This window comes from Solanum dulcamara, chromosome 4, assembly GCF_947179165.1.
Source record: "Solanum dulcamara chromosome 4, daSolDulc1.2, whole genome shotgun sequence".
NCBI classification, from domain to species: Eukaryota; Viridiplantae; Streptophyta; class Magnoliopsida; order Solanales; family Solanaceae; genus Solanum; species Solanum dulcamara.
Window position 1 is genome coordinate 40691194 of NC_077240.1, and position 19774 is coordinate 40710967.

The 19774-nt window shown below is 36.0% G+C and overlaps 1 protein-coding gene across 1 annotated transcript; it reads right to left on the reverse strand.

Annotated features, from left to right (window-relative positions):
• Nucleotides 1-306: 306 nt before the first annotated feature.
• On the reverse strand, nucleotides 307-3055 carry LOC129887358 (universal stress protein PHOS32). Its single transcript, XM_055962428.1, has 4 exons — nucleotides 2735-3055; nucleotides 1092-1201; nucleotides 879-997; nucleotides 307-605 (listed from the first exon to the last, which is right to left on the reverse strand). The coding sequence occupies exons 1-4, from the start codon at nucleotides 2913-2915 to the stop codon at nucleotides 524-526; spliced, it is 492 nt and encodes a 163-aa protein (XP_055818403.1). The 5' UTR covers nucleotides 2916-3055; the 3' UTR covers nucleotides 307-523.
• Nucleotides 3056-19774: the final 16719 nt, after the last annotated feature.

A 19774-nucleotide genomic window follows, 5' to 3' on the forward strand; every position in this document is an offset into this window, starting at 1 on the left:
AATCTAGGGATAGTCATGATTGAAATAGAACCATGAAACGGTTCACCCACCACATAATGTCAAGTTTAAAACAGAACCTAGAACAGAATTTCACAAAACATACTTATTTAGTTGATTCTCAAGAACCTTCTCTTCACAGGACTAGATTTTTTTTTACCTGCATCAAAATCATATTTTCCATCTTTCATGTTGATTTTATGAAGAACCCTTGTAAGATATTACACAATACAGCCTGCCTTAGCGAAGCTACCTTAAAAACTTAGAAGATAGGCTCATAAATAGCAAGGACTTAATGATGAAGCCAGATTGAAGGAGTTCGAAAAAGTTTATATACTGCAGCAATCCATAGTGACAGGAATTACAGAGGTTCAACATGAAAGTACACAATACACACAACTACATTGTCAATATTTACGAAAATATAGAAGTTATAGTTTGATCTGACACCAAGCGTAGAAAACAGACACGATTATTTTAACATAAGCTTTTCAGCTTTGCCAGTTGAGTTCCGCATATTGTAAAATTAGTCTTCTGCATTCTTCACAACAGTAACAGGACACGTAGCATTATTCACCACATAGTTGCTTACACTGCCCATAATAGCCCTGTGAAGATATAAAAGGAGGAAAAACTATAAGTTAGACTATTCCCTTTATTGCAAGCAGGTGTAGTAATGCCATTGCTAAATGATTATGAGAAGTAGCTGAAATTCCACTCGAGTAGTATCCATATTTGAATTTTTGTCAAGGAGTAACTGCAACCAAAGCTCCAGTTCTCCACAATAGTTGCAAAAGAAATAGTGAAGCGACTGATTTTCACTTTGACTCAATATACAACAGGATATTCAATCACAAAAGGAATTCTAGAAAAGATCAAACCTCTTGATCTTTCCAAGCCCTCTGTTCCCTATGACCAGGCAGCTCAAGGGAGTTCTGTCAATTGCTTCACATAACTTCTCTCGAGCATCTCCCCAGAAAATTTTCATGACTACTGTAATCTGCTAACAAAAAAAAATCTTGTAAAAATACTTAATCTAGGTAGCAATGCTTCCTGTGAAATACCGGATCTTATAAAAGAAGAGAAAATATCACCTCCATCTGCCTAGCAGCAAGGGTTATCATTTGCAATGTTTCAGCGTCGGGGTTAACCCCATACCTTTTCATTGTGTGGCCATCACATAACTCAGATAAAGGAATTAAAGCTGCAAAAAAACAAAAATGATCTCAAAAAATCTACCAGAAGATAGAATCTCGCTAATCAAATATCACATGTTTTACCAGTAACACAAGCCCAAGGTGACATGCTTTCACTACTACGATTCTTTCGAAGTCACTATAACTCTTGCACCAAGACACATCGAAAACGTTATTCGTAAATAAAGATGGGTGCAAGCATAAATTAGATTATTCTGGATATGCAACGTTTTACCTAATAAAAGATTAAACACTTTGGGTGTGTTCCAATTTTCTCATGTTCTGCTGGTCAAATTCTTCGGAAAGCATTTTCTCTACAAAAATAAGTTCCTCAAAAATTAAGGAAAATGACTTCCCTAATAGAAGTATGGAAAACAAATTCCACAAGTGGTATTCCATATTGATATTGTCCTCTCAACTCTCCATCACACCTCATCTTCACCCCTACCCATTGCCCCCATCCCCCCCTACACCCATCTCCCATAGAATTTGTCTAGATCATATACAAATGTTTTTAGGATAATACTTTTTGTTTGCATACCAAACACAAGAAAATAAGTAAGAAATCACTTATTTTCCTAGAAATATTTTCCAAGAAAACATTTTCCTTCATATCGAACATACCCTTCTTTAAGGTATATAAATATAAGTAATTGTTGAGACCACATCTATACGTACTCCTAATGCAATCTAGTTTCCTATCCCCTCTAACAACCAAGACAAAATTCCCAAAATAAATACTTGTAATGTCTCTGTATGACACGGATAGGATTCTCAATGAAACTCAAAAAACATGAGCTGCATCTTCAATCTTGATGATGAAACTCTGAATGAAACATAAAAACTCCCCATATATAGACAAGTGATTTAACCATTTTCCAGTCACCAGAGTTCCCATGTGTATTACATCTAACCAACAGGGGCAAAAAATCAGATATATTTCTAGGTACATCACCATAGAGAAATAAACCTTATTTTATCTTCTACAGCGCTACAAACTAGAACTAGTAGCTCGCTCAAAGCTACAAAAAGCAGACACTCAAACCGATTAAGAATATAGCAGGATACAGCAAAGATTGTATATTCAGGGGTGGAGCTAGAAGCCCATCTATGCTTTTGCTCCAACACTGTATCTAGGTTAAGAAAGTCATTAAATATGTACAGATATTAAATTTAGAACCCAATTATTAACAATTGAAGTTGACATCCTAAAATTCATCAAAACCCATAAGGTTGAAATTCTAGCTCTGCATCTGAATCTACTTATGTATAATGAGTTATTTCAGCTTGATGATATCCAATTACATATGAATCAATTCGACTATGTGAATCCTCTTATCCAATCAGATAGATGATTCATACTAGTGTAACCATTCCTATTTCACCTGAGTGACGATCTATAGCAATCCTCCTCCTTTATCTAACAAGTGTAGATGACAAAGACAAAGAGTAAGATGGATTAATTTAATTTTGGGGGGTTTGATTAGATAAATGTAGAGATGGAAAAAGAAATTAATGTAAGAGAAGAGATGATAGCATACGAGAACCAGTGGCCTCCCAAAGCTGCATCTCGCCTTCTTCATAGTTTCCTTCAGGGCGAACAGTAACGAGAATAAGATGATCCCCTTTACGAAGAATGTTATCAATGGCCCATTTCAGAGCTTTCTTGCTGCACGCTGAGAAATCCACTGCTACCCCAACAAATCTATCACCTTCTTCCATACCTCTAAGAGTCTTCTTTGGTTAACAGTTTTCAACAACAATACTTACTAATAGAGAGAGGAGCAATTGGTCTTTCAAAAGAAGAATTAAGAGGAAATGTACTCAAGTAGTGCGATGTTGATTTGTCAGATGGCATACCACATGTAACGACAAAATGCGTTTGTTAGGTCCCACCTTTCTGCCTCATCTCTTTTTGTTACTTGCAATCTTTTCATACCAAGTTTTCTTTTAGTACAAATAGTAAAAAACTAATTTAATTATTGTTGCCTTGCCTCACATTAAACATTAATTTTCCAAAATTTATCACTCCAAATCTTAATAATTCAGTTAGTTAATTATATGAACACTTTATTTGTAAGGGTTCTTTTATTTTTTTTTATTTTTTTCTTCAGATTTTATTCGTTAAATTTATTATTTATTTTTTCTAATCGTTATACATATATTATACATTAATTATACACAGTCATACACATATATATCCGTCGAGTTAATTTAATCAGTTGAGTGAATGACTATTTAGATTAGTTTTTCATTTATAAAAGAAATCTATTTAGATTTACATAAAGAAACAAATTCAAATTTAGATGTTGTTTGAATTGACTTATTATAAGTGTTTTTATGTCAAAATAACTTTTAATCACTTTTATAATATTGGAGTAAAATGAAGAAAAAAAATTATAAGTAATTATTTTTAAAAAATAATAAAATATCAAAAATCATAAAATAAAATTTCTAACTTATAATTTTTCACTTATAAATTTTAAATTAATCCAACTAGACACTCTATGACTGACGAAAGAGAGAGTCCAGATTGAATTTGAAAGTCAAATATACATATGTTGTGGTCTTGCAGAGAAATAAGTAAACTAATCTAATTTGATTATTTGAAGATGAATAATAATATGAATTAAGTGATTAAATTCTTCAAATATTTTGATCGGTTTTCATTTTTTAAAACATGCGTGATAGACCGTGAGCAGAATATATGTATTCTAGAATAAGAAACTACGAAGACTAATTAATTTATTGTAACAGATTTTAACAGATTGACTTTGACATATCAAAACAGAAGGAAAAAAAATTAAATTGGCACAGATTTTTTATCCTGTTATGTTTTTGCACAATGCATAGAAAGTGTTAGAGAATATTTTGTATAAATATTATATTTGATCATATTAAATTTATTTTAATTTTATCAATTAGTAAGTACAAAAAAAATAGATTTACATAAAAATATTAATTTCTATTTAAGGATAAGGCACAAATATTTCTAAATTATACTTGAAATTTCAGCAACTCACCTAAATTTAACTATGGTTCTATCATCCCCACCCCTCCTCCTCTTCCCGAACTCACTTGTTCTATATATTTTAGCCCCTTTTATACTAACGTATCATCATGTTCTAGGTAAGGAAGTTATGGTGTATAACACACGCTTTTATTACACAAAAAAACTCACATTATCAAAAAAAAAATTAACTTTTCAAGATTTTTTAACTTTAACAAAAATTGTAACTCTATTAGACTTTTTAACTTTACCATTTCACTTTAATAATAAATATTTCAACTTTTCAGAAATTCACACGTTTTTGCTTCTTCATTTTCGATTTTGTACTTAGCATAAGTCTCCATTTTGATATTTAAATTAGTGTTCAATTTCATCCGAGGAATCTATAATTTATTTTGATCGTAATCATTCAAGGAATTTAGAGTTTATTTGGATCATAATTCATGATCAAGTTCAAAGGTTATAAGAATAATCTTCACAATTCAAGACGCAAGATTAGTTCTTTATAATATTCATTTAATTTTTTAGAGTATTGTACTGAAATTTTGTTAGGGTTAATTATGTTATTGTTTACATTGATATTGTGTTAAATATAGATTTTCTATTTTGTGTCAAATGTAACTCGTTCATGTTGATTTGTGTTACTATATTACGGTCAGGTTGTTACTAATGATGTGTTATTTTGTGATTTTGTCACATATGTTCATGATGTTTTGCTGATTTGATTTTAGAGTTTGTTTTGGTGTTTAGATTTGTTAGTCTATTTAGAAAGATAGGCTACATCTAGAAAGAAAAAAGGAATAAAAGGTGTGCTTGTATGGATTCTCTTTTTTAAAAATAAAATAAAAAGATAGAGATAGATTGGATGATGTGCCTGTGTGGGATTACACTAAAATAACCTAATCTTAAGAAGACAAAGAAGGTTGATATGTCTGCTTATTCCTAGAATAAAACAATCTAATCCTAAGAAGACCTGAAATTTTTTGTAGTCTATGTGTGGTGTGTATATGTGAAATTATAGTTAGAATAAAATCACTATGTATGGTGTATATGTGTAGGCTTCCACTTAATCCTAATTTAAGGGAAAAAAACGCTTGAAAATTCTTATGGTCTTTAACTTTATCATTACTATTCTTTTTAGTTAGAACAAACGAACACAATCCTATTGTGGTCTTTAAATTGAGTATCACTACACTTAATTTCATGAAGACAAAGAACACTTGAAAATTCTCTTTAGTTACAAATAATCAAAAGTGATCTACTTGGAGATAAATTCTCAAGTGATGATTATAACTTGTGTGTGATGAATTATTAATTTTTATTCTTTAATCACTTTATTTTTTATTACTGATTTGTGCTTAATTATTATTACTGTTTATGCGTATAAGTATGAATGAATTTATATTCATTACTTTAAAATTGTATCATGATGGGCCTTATTATATGAATGTGAGGAAGCAAGATACGTGGGTGATTTAGCGAGTGTGAATATGTAAATATTGATGTGGATACCATATTAATATTCTCTTATTAATGTGTAAGTGTTTGTAAAATGAAATGGGCTATGTTGGATGTATATGCGCAAATGCTTGAGAAGAAATTTAGTGTAGCTTTTAATAAAGTTGGGACCACTAAAAATAGTGCCTGTCAAAAACATTGGGATCATGAAGTGAGGCTGCTTTTAATAGGATATGTGCAGTTCTAAATACTACCTCAAGTATTATTTCTACATCAAATCTAAAATTTTCAAATGGTGCAGATCAATCAAATTTAATTGATGTTGATATTACTCATTAAATTTTGTGACTACTTTTTTAAAAGAATTTAATGAGTCAATGGATGATAAACTGAAAATAGTGAATTGTTTGGAGATGATCATTATAAAAGTGATGTTCATGAGGAGTTAATAGAGCTTAGGGCTGAGAAAAGATCTTTTTAGAGAAGGAAAAAAAAGAAGAGAATTCATGCAGACACAAAAAGAAGTATCATGTGGTAAAGCTAAATCAGATCTGGAATTTGATGAGATTGTCACAAATAAAAATAAATTGAAAGAAAGGCTAGGGATTGATGAACCATATTATGCAAGTTTTGATGATACAGATCAAATTTATCTTGACAAACGTGAAAAAAAATAGGTTCAAATGTCAAAAGCAAGAAAAATAAAGCATGCTACAAACAGTGTGAGATTTGATCTCAATTTAAAAAAATATTATGTGGTGATTGGATATGATTTTTGAAAGTATGAAAGAGTTTATATTGACAATCACTAAGTATGCAAATCAGAAAGAAAAAAAAGTTGGATTGAAAAGTATGTGAATGAGCCAACTAGAGTAAGAGTGTGATGTTGCAACAAAAATTGCAAATGATTATTTTATGCAAGTCTTAATACTAAAATTAATAATTTTGTTATTGGAACTTATATTTCAGTACATCTATGTGAGAAGGCCTTTAGAAATTACCTGTGCGACTTTAAATTTCTAATTAATATTTTTAAAGATAGAGTAAATGAACAACCAAATATCAGAGTGTTAAATTGCAAGAGTTAATTAGAAAGAAGTATAATATGCATGTTGGTAAAACAACAATCAAAAGAGTTAATTAGAAAGAAGTATAATGTGCATGTTGGTAAAACAACAATCAGAAGAGCAAGAACTAAAATTTTGGATGAAATTATGGGTGATCATATTAAGGAGTTTGAGAGAATTCTTGATTATAAGGATGACTTGTTAAGGTCTAATTCTGAGAGTACTTGTGTCGTGGAGTTTGGTGAAGCTAATGAACTAGGTAGGTCAATGTCTAGGACATTTTATATCTATTTTGAAGCACTTAGATGACTCATTTCATGTAGAAAATGCATTGGGTTGGATGATTGTTTCTTGAAGAAAGTATACATATCAGTTACTTGTTGTGGTCAAGGATGAAAAACAACTAAATACTAACACTTGCTTGGGTTGTAGTAGAAAATAAGAAAAAGAATAGATAGAGTTGAGAACACACTTGAAATTAGGAGATGGAACAAATCTCACTATCATGCCAGACATGCAGAAGGTATTTCTGTAATATTTATTTTTGTTTCACTATTATTTTTTTTGGGTTTACTTTTTTATTTGTGTATATTTTCTATAGTTTTGTTATATTTTATAAGGACTGGATATAGTGTTTAAAGAGTTGTTATCAACTTGTGAGAAATGGTTTACTATGCATATCCTAGAAAATTAGTCAAAGAATTAGAGGAGGCTGTAAAGGAAAAATCAATTCTGAAAGCGTGCTAGAAGCATTTTTAAAACTCAATTTAAAGAAATCCTAGATAAGTTGTCCAAACTAGATAAAAATTAGTGAATGATCAAGTGTACTATGATAAAGAATATTGGTGCAAAGTGTATATCAAATCAAGTGTGATGTAATGGATAATAATATGTGTGAGAGGTTTAATGTTTGAATCTTGACTGCAAGGCAAAAGGTCATTATTAGTATTCTTGAAGAGATAAGAGTCAAGGTCATTATTAGGCTGGTTAAGTTAAGTGAATTTTCAAACTCTTGGGTCATCAATTTCTCTTCAATGGCAATGTAGGTATTGGAGGACAATATTAATAAGTCAATGAAATTTAATATTAAATTTAATAGAATAAAAGAATATGAAGATTTTGGTGAATATAAACAACGCACTGTGTGTTTGGGTATGAGGGAGTGTAGTTGTAGATCTTGGATGTTGAAGAAGATACCATGTGCACATGCCTTAACTGCAATATTGCATAATCAATGTAATGACCCTCCAAGTTTTTTTTGTGTAAATACATTCTTCTCATTGGTTATAAAGTTCCTATAGTGACCCCAAGCCATTTATGACTTCCTGGCACTGATTGCTCAGTTCTCTGGTTGTTCGTTTGGGATTTATTCCCGTTTTCCTATTTTGGCGCCTTTGAAATTTGAATAATTGACTTCGCTCAAAATAATAGGTAAACAACCTCAGAATGGAATTATGATGGTTCCATCAACTCCGAAATAGTCATTTTAGTCTAGTGGCATGGTCAGCTCAAGTTCTGAGGCTTTCGATGCAAGTTTGAATCATTAGGCATTTTAGCCTTTAAGATTTGACCTAAGTTTGACCTTGGTCAACATTTTTAGAAAATGCGCTCGGAGAAAATTTTTATCAGTGTTGTTAGCTCCAGAATGTTGATTTTGGTCTAGAACGACTTTTCATACACTTTTCAAGGCTTTCGATCTAATCCCGAGGTCACTCATGGAATGGGCTAAAAACGATACTTGGATGTGGGACCCATTTTTTATTGATATGATCTCAGATCAGAATTTTGACCATGCCATTGAATTCGAAATGTCGAATTTGATGGGGTAGCATAGTTTGTTTGCGTGCACAGGGTTTCAAACGAATCCCAAGCACCTAATCAAAGGTTTTGGACTTAGCCAAAACCAGTTGCTACAACATTTGCTGGTGCAGGTGACCTTCTTCATTGCAACCACGATAAGGTCTCCGCGAGTCACTGCACCTGGTCTTCGCAATTGCGTGGCCCTTAATCGCGATCGCAAAAAAGGATTAAGTGGGGTTGACTACTGCTAGTCATTGTGATCGCGTAGTCTGACCTTCGCGATCATGATGGTCACTTCCCTTGGGGGTCACGATCGCGATGAAAAATTTCATCTAGTCTTTTATTAAAACCCAGACGCGATTCAATTGTGATGCTCATTTTTAGAAGTCGATTTTTCTCTCGTTTTAAGTCTGAATTTTGTGATCCAAATGCTAGATTGTTGGGAATTATTATGGGAACGTGTTGAAGTTGTCACGACCCAACCCCGTAGGCCGTGACGAGTGCCAGAAATGGGCACTCGCGTATATCCCTGCTATTTGTAAGTATATTTGTCCCCTGTTAAAGTTATAGCACATCAACAAGCAGGATAACATATAAGCCGACGAGGCTTATCATAGGCACCACTGTACATACATGCATATACAACCCACATACATGTCCACAGACCTCTAAGAGTAAGAACAGTAACATAAGGCGGGACAGATCCCCCGTTGTACCCGTGAATAAATAAATATGTACATCGAGGGTTAATACCAAAACTAGGCTCCGACACAATAGAGAGCTTCTGAACTGATGAGTGGAACTCCTACGCTGACGGATCCCCAAAGTGTGTATCTATACCTGTGGGCATGAATGCAGCCCCCCCCCCCCCCGAGAAAGGGGGGGTCAGTACGATATATGTACTGAGTATATAAAGTATAGACATCATAAGTAAATTACAGTTGACGTGGGAATGCAGGGGGAAAGTATAATATTTAACCATTTACCGTACTCGCATCATATAAAAGAAAGTAATACATATTACCATCACGTACTATGCCCGGCTCATTTGGGGGACTCGGTGTACCATCTACATCATTTTGTCATCATATGCACATATATATTATTAGCGTTGTGGAATTTACAACCCGATCTATGTATATAGTAAGTACATGCCGAGGAACATACGGCCCGATCCGCACATCATATAATAATGACGAGGAACGATGGCCCGATCCATATATCATATAGTAATGCTGAGGAACGTTCGGTCCGATCCACATATCATATAGTAATGCCGAGGAACATTAGGTCCGATCCACATATCATATAGTAATGCCGAGGAACGTTCGGTTTGATCCACATATCATATAGTAATGCCGAGGAACGTTTGGTCCGATCCACATATCATATAATAATACCGAAAAATATTCGGTCCGATCCACATATCATATAGTAATGCCGAGGAACATTCGGTCGGATCCACATATCATATAATAATTATTATATTATAGCGGCTCAGGACTTGGTGAAAGATGTATTACAGTATACACGAATCAAGTAATGAGTAATCATATACAATCTAAATCATTATCAAAGACTCGACAATGTAAGAAGACTAAGCTATCATCTGAGGAACAGAATAGTAGTGTAACCATCTCGAGTGCCTTCTAAATGCCATTGAGGCCTATATCACTTAGGATCTCGGGAACCCTATATATTCACTAAAGTAATACTAACAGTTCATAGAATCAGGGATACCCATCGTCACATAGTCCTTAGGACTAGGAGCTTATGCATCCAGTACTTCTCAACCTATGGAGTTCAAGGAAAGGAGTTTAACTTACTACAAGAGTTTGACATTCGGAAGTGAATAAGAAATACGGATTACATTTAGGACTTAAAAGTGGAGTTACCCCAGAGCTCATATCACATTTTACTTACAATTAGGACATGCCAAAGGAAGAGAAAGAATAAGCTTTACCTAGTCTCTACTTTTCCTCAAGGAGTCATCATTACATATATCGTACCCAACCCGTCATGGGCTCGATATCATAACCTTATTATTACATTACCTTACCATCATATAACCACACTTATGTCAAAGACATATCAAGAGGAAAGAAGGGTAGCTCTACATACTTATGCCAACATGCCAAGAGAAAGGACATAACTTCGCATACTTACTACTCTCCATCATATAAAAGCCTTGATAGATAATAACTCAACTAGTATAGGAATTCTACCATCGAGAAGTGAATAAGACTTATGAGTCATACTTGGGGTTATATGAATGTAATTATCCCCACATTTCGTATATCAATCACTTAAGGCTAAGACATGCCAAGAGAAAGCTTCACATACCATTTTCGGGATTAATTGAAATCCGGCTTGCCTTGATACCTCCTTAACCTATTTGACATGAAAGTAATACTAAGATTAATATCCTTTCACTTTCCGATATCCCACTCTACAACCAAGTACTAATAGGAGTCATTTCCTTATCCATTACCCTCGACTAGTTTGTTACTAGTTCCGATGCTACCGAAAATTGGGCAGCATTTCCTCTATAACTTCAACATCCTCGAGGTTTCAACTCGGCCATAGTGTCAACAACCATACCAAAAAAAACAACCAGCATCATATATACAAGTAAACAACCTCAACATTACACAATACAACTCCAAACAACTAGCTCAAAACTACGATACGAAAATAGAGTTTTTAATCTTTATTTTACAAAATCATTAACCATACCAAATGGAGGGTCATGTGGCTGAAACAAGCAGAACCCACACCCTTTTTAAAAAACTTTAAATCCCTACAACACGCAATCCAACTAGTTGCACTCGTAGCACCACAACGACAACCCACTACTCAACTTCGATTTAGCTATAACCACTTCAATTTAGTTTGTTTCTAACGTCAAGCATACTTATGCAATTTTTCCACTTCCAACCTTATTTAATACATGTAATATACCTCATAAAAATATAATAAACTCTAATTTGAAAGGGAATCCCTTACCTTACCCGAAACTCGTCGAAACTTGCCTCGGAAGTTCCTTTAGCGTGCCTAAAATTTCGTGGCTGTTTGATAATGTTTTGGGATGATCCAAACCATAAATTTTCATTACTAACACCTTCATAACATCATGGTACACCCTAGATAATTAATTCGCGGAGCGAAATCGAAGAACTCACCTTTTTTGTTTCCTTCCAAAACTGTGGCTCTCTCCCTCTCTAGTTTCTTCTCTTCTCTTCTTTCTTGTTCTTGAATTTTCTAGATAAGTATGGAAATTTAATAAGTCATAAGATATATATATATGTAGGCCACCTAAGGGGGTGACACGTTTCAACCCCTAAGTGGTGACACATGTCAATTCCTAAGTGGTGACACGTGTCAAGCCCTCATTGGGCCAACACACCCCTTTCCTCCAATCACAGGATGCCATGTGGTATGTGGGGTCCACCACCCTTGCTCCATATTTTTCCATGTGGCACTCTCTCATTCTGCCACGTGACACTCTCTTTTCCCCTCATGAGTTCGTAATCTCGTCTTACTTTACGAACTTATGTAATCCTTGTTACGTAAGCTTGGTATGTACTCTAGTAGCTTCAGTATGTAAGATTTCCAAGTTGGTAGCTTACGTAAATAATTTGTGTCCTACGACTCATCATTCGGTCTCCAACTTCTTCTGGATTCTTATAACTCTATTTCCAATCTTCTCAACTATGGGATATCGCATTCTCCTTTTCTTAGAGTTGTTTGATAGCGTTATAGATTATCCAGCTCACATGGCAACTCTTAAGAAGCTTAAGAGTTATTAAGAAGCTTTTAGAAGCTTTAAGAAACTTTAGGAGACCTTAAGAAACTTAAGAGGCTTACGATCCTTCCATGAAACTTAAGATCCTTTCAAGAGACTTAAGAACACGTTCCAAGGTACAAAAGTGTAGACTGTAACAGAAGTATTTGGAAACTATTGGGGAACCTTCGTTTGAGTTAATGTTTGTGTTATAGTTGCTACCACTGTGGGTTCTTCTTAGCTTTAATGGCATTTTTTGCATGTTGTGATTTCCGTTGTCCAGAGCCTCGAATTGTGTTCCATTTTGGAACACAAGTTTGGGGAGGTAAATTGGACCTCTTAATAGAGTCAATTCTAGAATTTCTAGTGGGCTCCATATTTCTTGCTTAGACTCCAAAATTGGTCCGTCTTTATTTTATGTGATTTTAGTGTATAAACGACTGTATTAATACTTTACATCAATTTTTCTAGCTTGGCGACGTTCAGAAGTTGTATAGAAGGGAAAGGCTCTGGAAATGTGATTTAGAGCCTGCGCGATCGGCCTAAAGGTAGGCTACAACTTTCCTCTCCTTAGATTGAGCATGAATATATAAATGTATGTTAATTTGCGTGAACTTAGGGTGGTATGCGAATGGATTCTGTTTAGCTTCTGAAAATCCATGTGTTAGGATTTTTTGGATATCTTAGACATCGATAGCATGTTGGTTGCTTGAGTTGAGCATTCCTACCTCAGATACAACATTTCCTGATGCAGGTGACCTTCTTTATTGCGACCACGATGAGGTCTCTGCGGGTCACTGCACCTGGTATTCGCGATCACATAGCCCTTAGTCACGATAGCAAAAAAGGGTTGAGTGGGGTTGACCACTGCTAGTCATCGCGATCGCATGGCTTGACCTTCGCGATCGCGATGGTCACTTGCCTTAGGGGTGAAGATTGTGACCCTTCTCCTCACGATCGCGATGAACAATTTTATCTAGTCTTTTATTAAAACCCAAACGTGATTCAATTGTGATGCTCATATTTAGAAGTCAATTTTTCTTTCATTTTAAGTCTGAATTTTGTAATCCAAAGGCTAGATTGTTGGGAATTATCGTGGGAACGTGTTGAAGTGTTTGGAAACTATCGGGGAACCTTCGTTTGATTTAATTTTTGTGTTATAGTTGCTGCCACTGTGGGTTCTTCTTAGCTTTAATGGTGTTTTTTGCATGTTGTGATTTTCATTATCCCGAGCCTCAAATTGTGTTCCATTTTGGAACACAAGTTTGGGAGGTGAATTGGACCTCTTAATAGAGTCAATTCTAGAATTTTTGGTGGGCTCCACATTTCTTTTATAGACTTCAAAATTGGTCCGTCTTTATTTTATGTGATTTTAGTGTATAAACGACTGTATTAATGCTTTACATTAATTTTTCTAGCTTGGTAGCGTTCAGAAGCTGTATAGAAGGGAAAGGCTCTGGAAACGTGATTTAGAGCCTGCGCAATCGGCCTAAAGGTAGGCTACGGCTTTCCTCTCCTTAGATTGAGCATGAATATGCAAATGTATGTTAATTTGCGTGAATTTGGGGTGGTATGCTAATGGATTATGTTTAGCTTCTTAAAATCCATATGTTAGACCTTTTTCGAATATCTCAGGCATCGATAGCTTATTGGTCGCTTGAGTTGATCATTCCTACCTTGTGGTGTGACTTGTAAATGGTTTGAAGTTATTTTATAAACATGTTTGGCCTTAGTCTAGGCTTAGACTAGTGATTGTCATAGACTTGCGCATTTTGGAGTTGTTAAGCCTTAGAATCTCTGTGACGTTGCTTCGGATTGCTTAACTCCCTATAGACTGATATAGAAAACTTGAGTCTGATAGTCTGAGCCTTATTTAGGAAATAACCCAACTTTTGGAATCATATATCCATAATTCCCTCATTCCGTCGATTTTGGTGTACTTGGTTTTTATTTCAAAAGTCGCTCATTGATTCAGGTTGTATTTGGTTTGGGCTTGGAGTGATTTATTGATGGAACTCAATTTAGAGTTCTTTCCTTGATGTTCGTCTGGCCACTGACCCTAAATCTAGCCGATTTGCCTCTATTCATGGTTCAAGTCCACGATCACTCCACTGAGTTATGGTTAAAGTACATGCCACGGTTTCTTATCCTTGTTTAGAGTCCATCGTTATTTGTAGCCTTAGTTAGAGTCCATCGTTATTTGTAGCCTTGGTTAGAGTCCATTGGTATTTGAAGCCTCGGTTAGAGTTCATCGCTACTTGCAGCATTGGTTAGAGTCCATCGCTATCTACAACTTTCGTTAGAGTCCATCGCTATCTTTAGCCCTGGATAGATTCCTTGGCTATCTCTAGCCCTGGTTAGAGTCCTTAACTATCCCAATCTTGGTTAAAGTCAATGGCTCCTTCTTCATTTCGGTTCAAGTCCTTACCTCATATTCTGTCGTAAATTGATTCTCGGACACTCAGTTGATTCTGTTCAAGTCCATGAAAGGTCATGGTGATCTTGGAAGTATCTTCGGGTTCTCTTTGTGGATCTTAACTCTTCTGCGCATTTGTCGGGCTTATGGGCAGCCATTCGGGTATTACTTAAACTTGCGCACAAGTGTACCCTCCGAGCTTATGGGAGTTCGGTTGGGTTTATTTAGTTTTTCTCTCTTTACTTGTGTTCTTAGTACATTCGTGTGCGTACCTATTAGATTTCTGCCATTTGTTCTTATTGTGTTTAAATTCTAGCATTTCATATTACTTTTACTTTTCCTGCTAAGTCGGCCTATAATGTCTATTGGGTACATGTTGTTTTGATTCTCATACTACACTCTGCATTTCTTTTTATGATGTAGGTTTGAGCACCAGCTACCAATGTTGAGATCGAGCTTGTAGTAGTCTGATTCGGAGATGAGGGTGAAAACATGGCGTCCTAGATTTACTTATCTCCTTTTGTATATATTATAACTAGTCATTTGCTTTTTGAGACAAGTCTTATTTCTGTGGTCCACTTTTACTTGTATTCACTTTTTGAGACATGTGATTTCCAGGTTCTGGGAGGGATCTTTCAGTTGTATGTATTTTTGGTCTGCTTCTTCTTTTGTTCCTGTAATATTTGTTATTGTTTAATTCTTTTTTAGTTTCTACTATTAATCTCATTACTTAAAGTTCTAGGAAATGTGTCAGCTTACCTTCTAATGGGTTAAGTAGGTGTCTTGAGGACTCGAGGTATCGAGTCATGACAAGTTGGTATCAGAGCCCCAGGTTCACCGGTCTCACTTATATAGAGCTAACGTCTAATATAATCTTGCAAATAGATGCGGAGATGTCCTTGACTTATCTTGGGAGGCTACAAGATGTCGTTAGGAATCTCGCTTTTGTTTCACTTTTGTGTAGTGTGTGTCTTATTGGTTTCATAAAATCTCACTTACTTTAGTCTTTTACAGGATGGCTAGTACACATGGTACTGCAGCCGGGGTTGATGCACCCGGGCATACGGGTAAAGCCCCAAAAAGGGCAAAGGCCAACCCTGAGGTCTTAGTAGGGATACAGTACCAGCTTGAGATAGAGAGAGGACTGCCTCAGGCAGCTTATTTACCTCCATAACTGGTGGGCCCTAGACACACCCACACCAGTTATGGCCCCCTATATTTAGGCAGTCATTACTCAGCTCCTGATGGTACTTGAGGGTATGCAGCAAGAACTCGCTCTAGTCCTATCTCCAACCCCAGCTATACCAGCACCGTAGGGTCAGGCTGCAACCAGCGACTCTAGAGGTTCAGGTCAATGGCACATGTCGCCGCCTAGCCTGATATTATGGGTAGTGTCCTGCCACTACGGGAGCAGAAGATGCTCGGGGTATTTTCTGAGACTATCATCGCTGAGGTTTTCTAGGGAAATTGGGGAGGATGCCCACGAGTTTCTCACTACTTGTCGAGAGCAGCTACATACTTTGGATTTGGTAGAGTCGGGAGGAGCCGACTTCACCAGTTATCAGCTTAATGGTCCTGCTAGATAGTGATGGCGTTCATACTTAGAGATCAGGCCAACTAGGTCTCTACCGATCTTATGGAAAGAGTCTTCATAGGCCTTATTGGCCAGGTTCATCCCACGGAGCGTTAGAGATTGGCTTTGTGATCAGTTCTCGAGGTTGAGCAGGTAGGGGTGGGCATGGTATGGTAAGGTACATTATTTAAAACTTTGGTACAATAATTTTAGTATTCAGTTTTTTAAAATTATTATACCATATTACCATACCAATTTAATTCGGTATGTTTCAATATTTTGTGGTATGGTAAATCGGTAACCATAGTTTATTCAATTTTGACTAATATATACATATAATAGAGTATTATGACTTTGACTATTTAAAAAAAAGGTCTCAATTGTATCATACTAACACATTACACATGTAGAAATATATATTCAAAAGAAAGTACAAACAACTCCTTTTGTTAATCTATTATATTTATAATACATTTCAATCAAAATAAAGTAGTCAAAGTTGCAACTTCTAAACATTTATTTTATACTAATACTAGGTTGCATATGTATTAGTATTTTAATAGTATATATATATATATGTTATTTATGTAACTATATACTTCAGTATGATATTCAGTATTTTGGTATGCTATTTTTAAATATCAAATACCAAAAAAATTAAAATGTATACTATATACCATACCAAATACCATAATACCAAAACTACGATATCAAAAATTTTGGTATGGTATGGTAAGTATTTTAATAATATATATATGTTATTTATGTAACTATATACTTCGATATGGTATTCGGTATTTTGGTATATTATTTTTAAATATCAAATACCAAAAAAAATTAAAATATATACTATATACCATACCAAAAACCATAATACCAAAACTACGATATCAAAAATTTTGGTATGGTATGGTAATTTGGTATATACCATACCATGCCCACCCCTAGGAGCAGGCATTCATGACCATGTCGGAGTACGATGCTAGATTCCACAAGCTCTCCCATTATGCTACTATGATTTTACCAATGGAGGAGGAGAGTTCGGTGCTTTGTTAGAGGATTGAAACTCCAGTTGCAGATTGAGACTCAGACCATAGTTTCGGCGGGCCGCTCATTTCTAGATGTAGTGGACCATGCCCGTACACTTGATTAGCTCCATTGTGAGGCCCCTTGGGATAGCAGCAAGAGGGCTCGGTATAAGGATAGCCATAGAGGGTCCTGTCTTAGGCCCAAGGATTCATATGACAGGCCCCGCCAGAGGTTCCAACAGTGACAGTCCATCCATCCATTTCAAGCCTCTTTACATTTTTCTAAGGGTGACAAGCACCATTGGGGTGTAACTAGTGTCGGCCCGAGTCAAGGACGAGGTGGTTCATATCTAGGTATTTCAAGTCATCGTGGACATTCTCCAATTGCGAGAAGACCTCCGCAGGTTTGCTATGAGTGGGGGGAGCTTGATCATTGGTCCAGAGAGTGACCCTTACGCAGGGCAGTCGCACCAACTCCACAAGTAGTTCGACCAGCTCCGGCAGCAGCAATGCTGAGTAGAGGCGGAGGCCAGGATCAGGACCGTCGGGGTGGTCATCAGGGTGCACAGAGTAGTCCCTAGGGAGGCAGGTTAGTTTGCAGGGTTGATGCTCGAGGTAGAGTCTTTCAGGTCCACTTCTATGCAGCTTCAGCGAGAGCAGAGGCTGAAACATCAGACGATGTGATTACAGGTATGATTCTTTTATGCCATTAACCCACCTCAGCTTTATTTGATCCAGGATCTAATTTTTCATATGTATTTGTGTATTGTGCTCCTCGGTTGAGTATGTGTTTAGATCCCTTAGCTGTTTCATTGCATGTTTTAGCACCGATGGGTGAGTTTTTAGTATTGGATTAAGTATTCAGACCTTGCTTTGTAACTATTCATGGGCGGGACACCCGTGCTGACCTTATATTGCTTGATATGTTAGATTTTGATGTGATTATGGGTATGGACTGTTTATCCCCTTACCTAGAGGTATTTGATTATTATGCCAAGATTGTTACCTTATTCATGCCCGATATTCCATGGTGGTATGGCAAGGCTCTTGTAGTTGCACACCAGTTGGGGTTATCTCTTTTATTCGGGCTCAAAGGTTAGTGGCTAGCGGATGCTTAGCTTATCTAGATTATATGAGAGATTTTAGTTGGGAAGTCCCTACATTTGATGTAGTTCCTATAGTCTGAGAGTATGCGGATATATTTCCTATAAATCTGTCTGGTCTTCCCTCGAATCATGATATAGATTTTGTCATCGAGTTGGAGCCGGGTACTCATCTTATTTCTATTCCATCATACCGTATGGCCCTCATAGAGCTCAAGGATATTAGTGTTCAACTCCAAGATCTCTTAGGTAAGGAATTCATTCAGCCTAGTGTATCATCTTGGGTTCCAGTCTTGTTTGTGGAAAAAAAGGACAACTCTATGTGGATGTGTATTGACTACAGGCAGCTGAACAAGCTGAAGGTGAAGAAATGTTAGCTCATGCCTCATATTAATGACCTATTTGATCAGTTTCAAGGTGTTGTAATATTTTCTAAAATTGACTTGAGATCTAGTTACCATCAGTTTAGGATTAGGGAAGTAGACATCCCTAACACTGCATTTAGGACTCGTTAAAGCCATTATGAGTTCGTAGTGATATCTTTTGGGTTGACTAATGTCCCTGTCGCCTTCATGGACTTGATGAATCATGTGGTCAGGCCATATCTTGATTCTTTTGTCATAGTCATTATTGATATTGGTATACTCACGGAGCCAGAGTGAGAATGAGAAACATTTAAGGATAGTGATCCAAACTTTGAGAGATCAATGTCTTTATAACAAGTTCTTAAAGTGTGAGTTTTGGCTTGAATCTATAGCATTCTTGGGACATGTGGTGCCCAAGGAAGGAATTATGGTGGATCTGACAAATATTGAGGTTATTCGTGATTGGGTTAGGACTACCTCAGTGACTGAGATTCGTAGTTTTATCAAACTAGTTGGTTACTACAGGCGCTTTATTGAGGGCTTCTCTACTATTGATGCACCTTTGACATAGTTGACTCGCCAGGATGTCCCTTTTGAGTGGTCAAAGGAGTGTGAGATGAGCTTTTTGAGGCTCAAAGATTTGCTCACCACCGCTCATATATTGACTCTTCCAGTTAAAGAAGAGGTCTTTGCGGTATATTGTGATGCATTCGGTGTTAATTTGGGTTGTGTATTGATGAGGTGAGGTTGGGTTATAGCTTACTCATCGAGGCAGCTAAGTTGTATGAGTGTAACTACCCCACTCACGACTTGGAGTTAGTAGCAGCAGATTTTGCGCTTAAGATTTAGAGGCACTACCTGTATGAAGTTTGTTGTGAGATCTAAACTAATCACAGGAGCCTTCAGTACATTATGAGTTAGAGGGATCTTAATTCGAGGCAGCATAGTTGGATTGAGCTCTTGAAGGATTATGACCT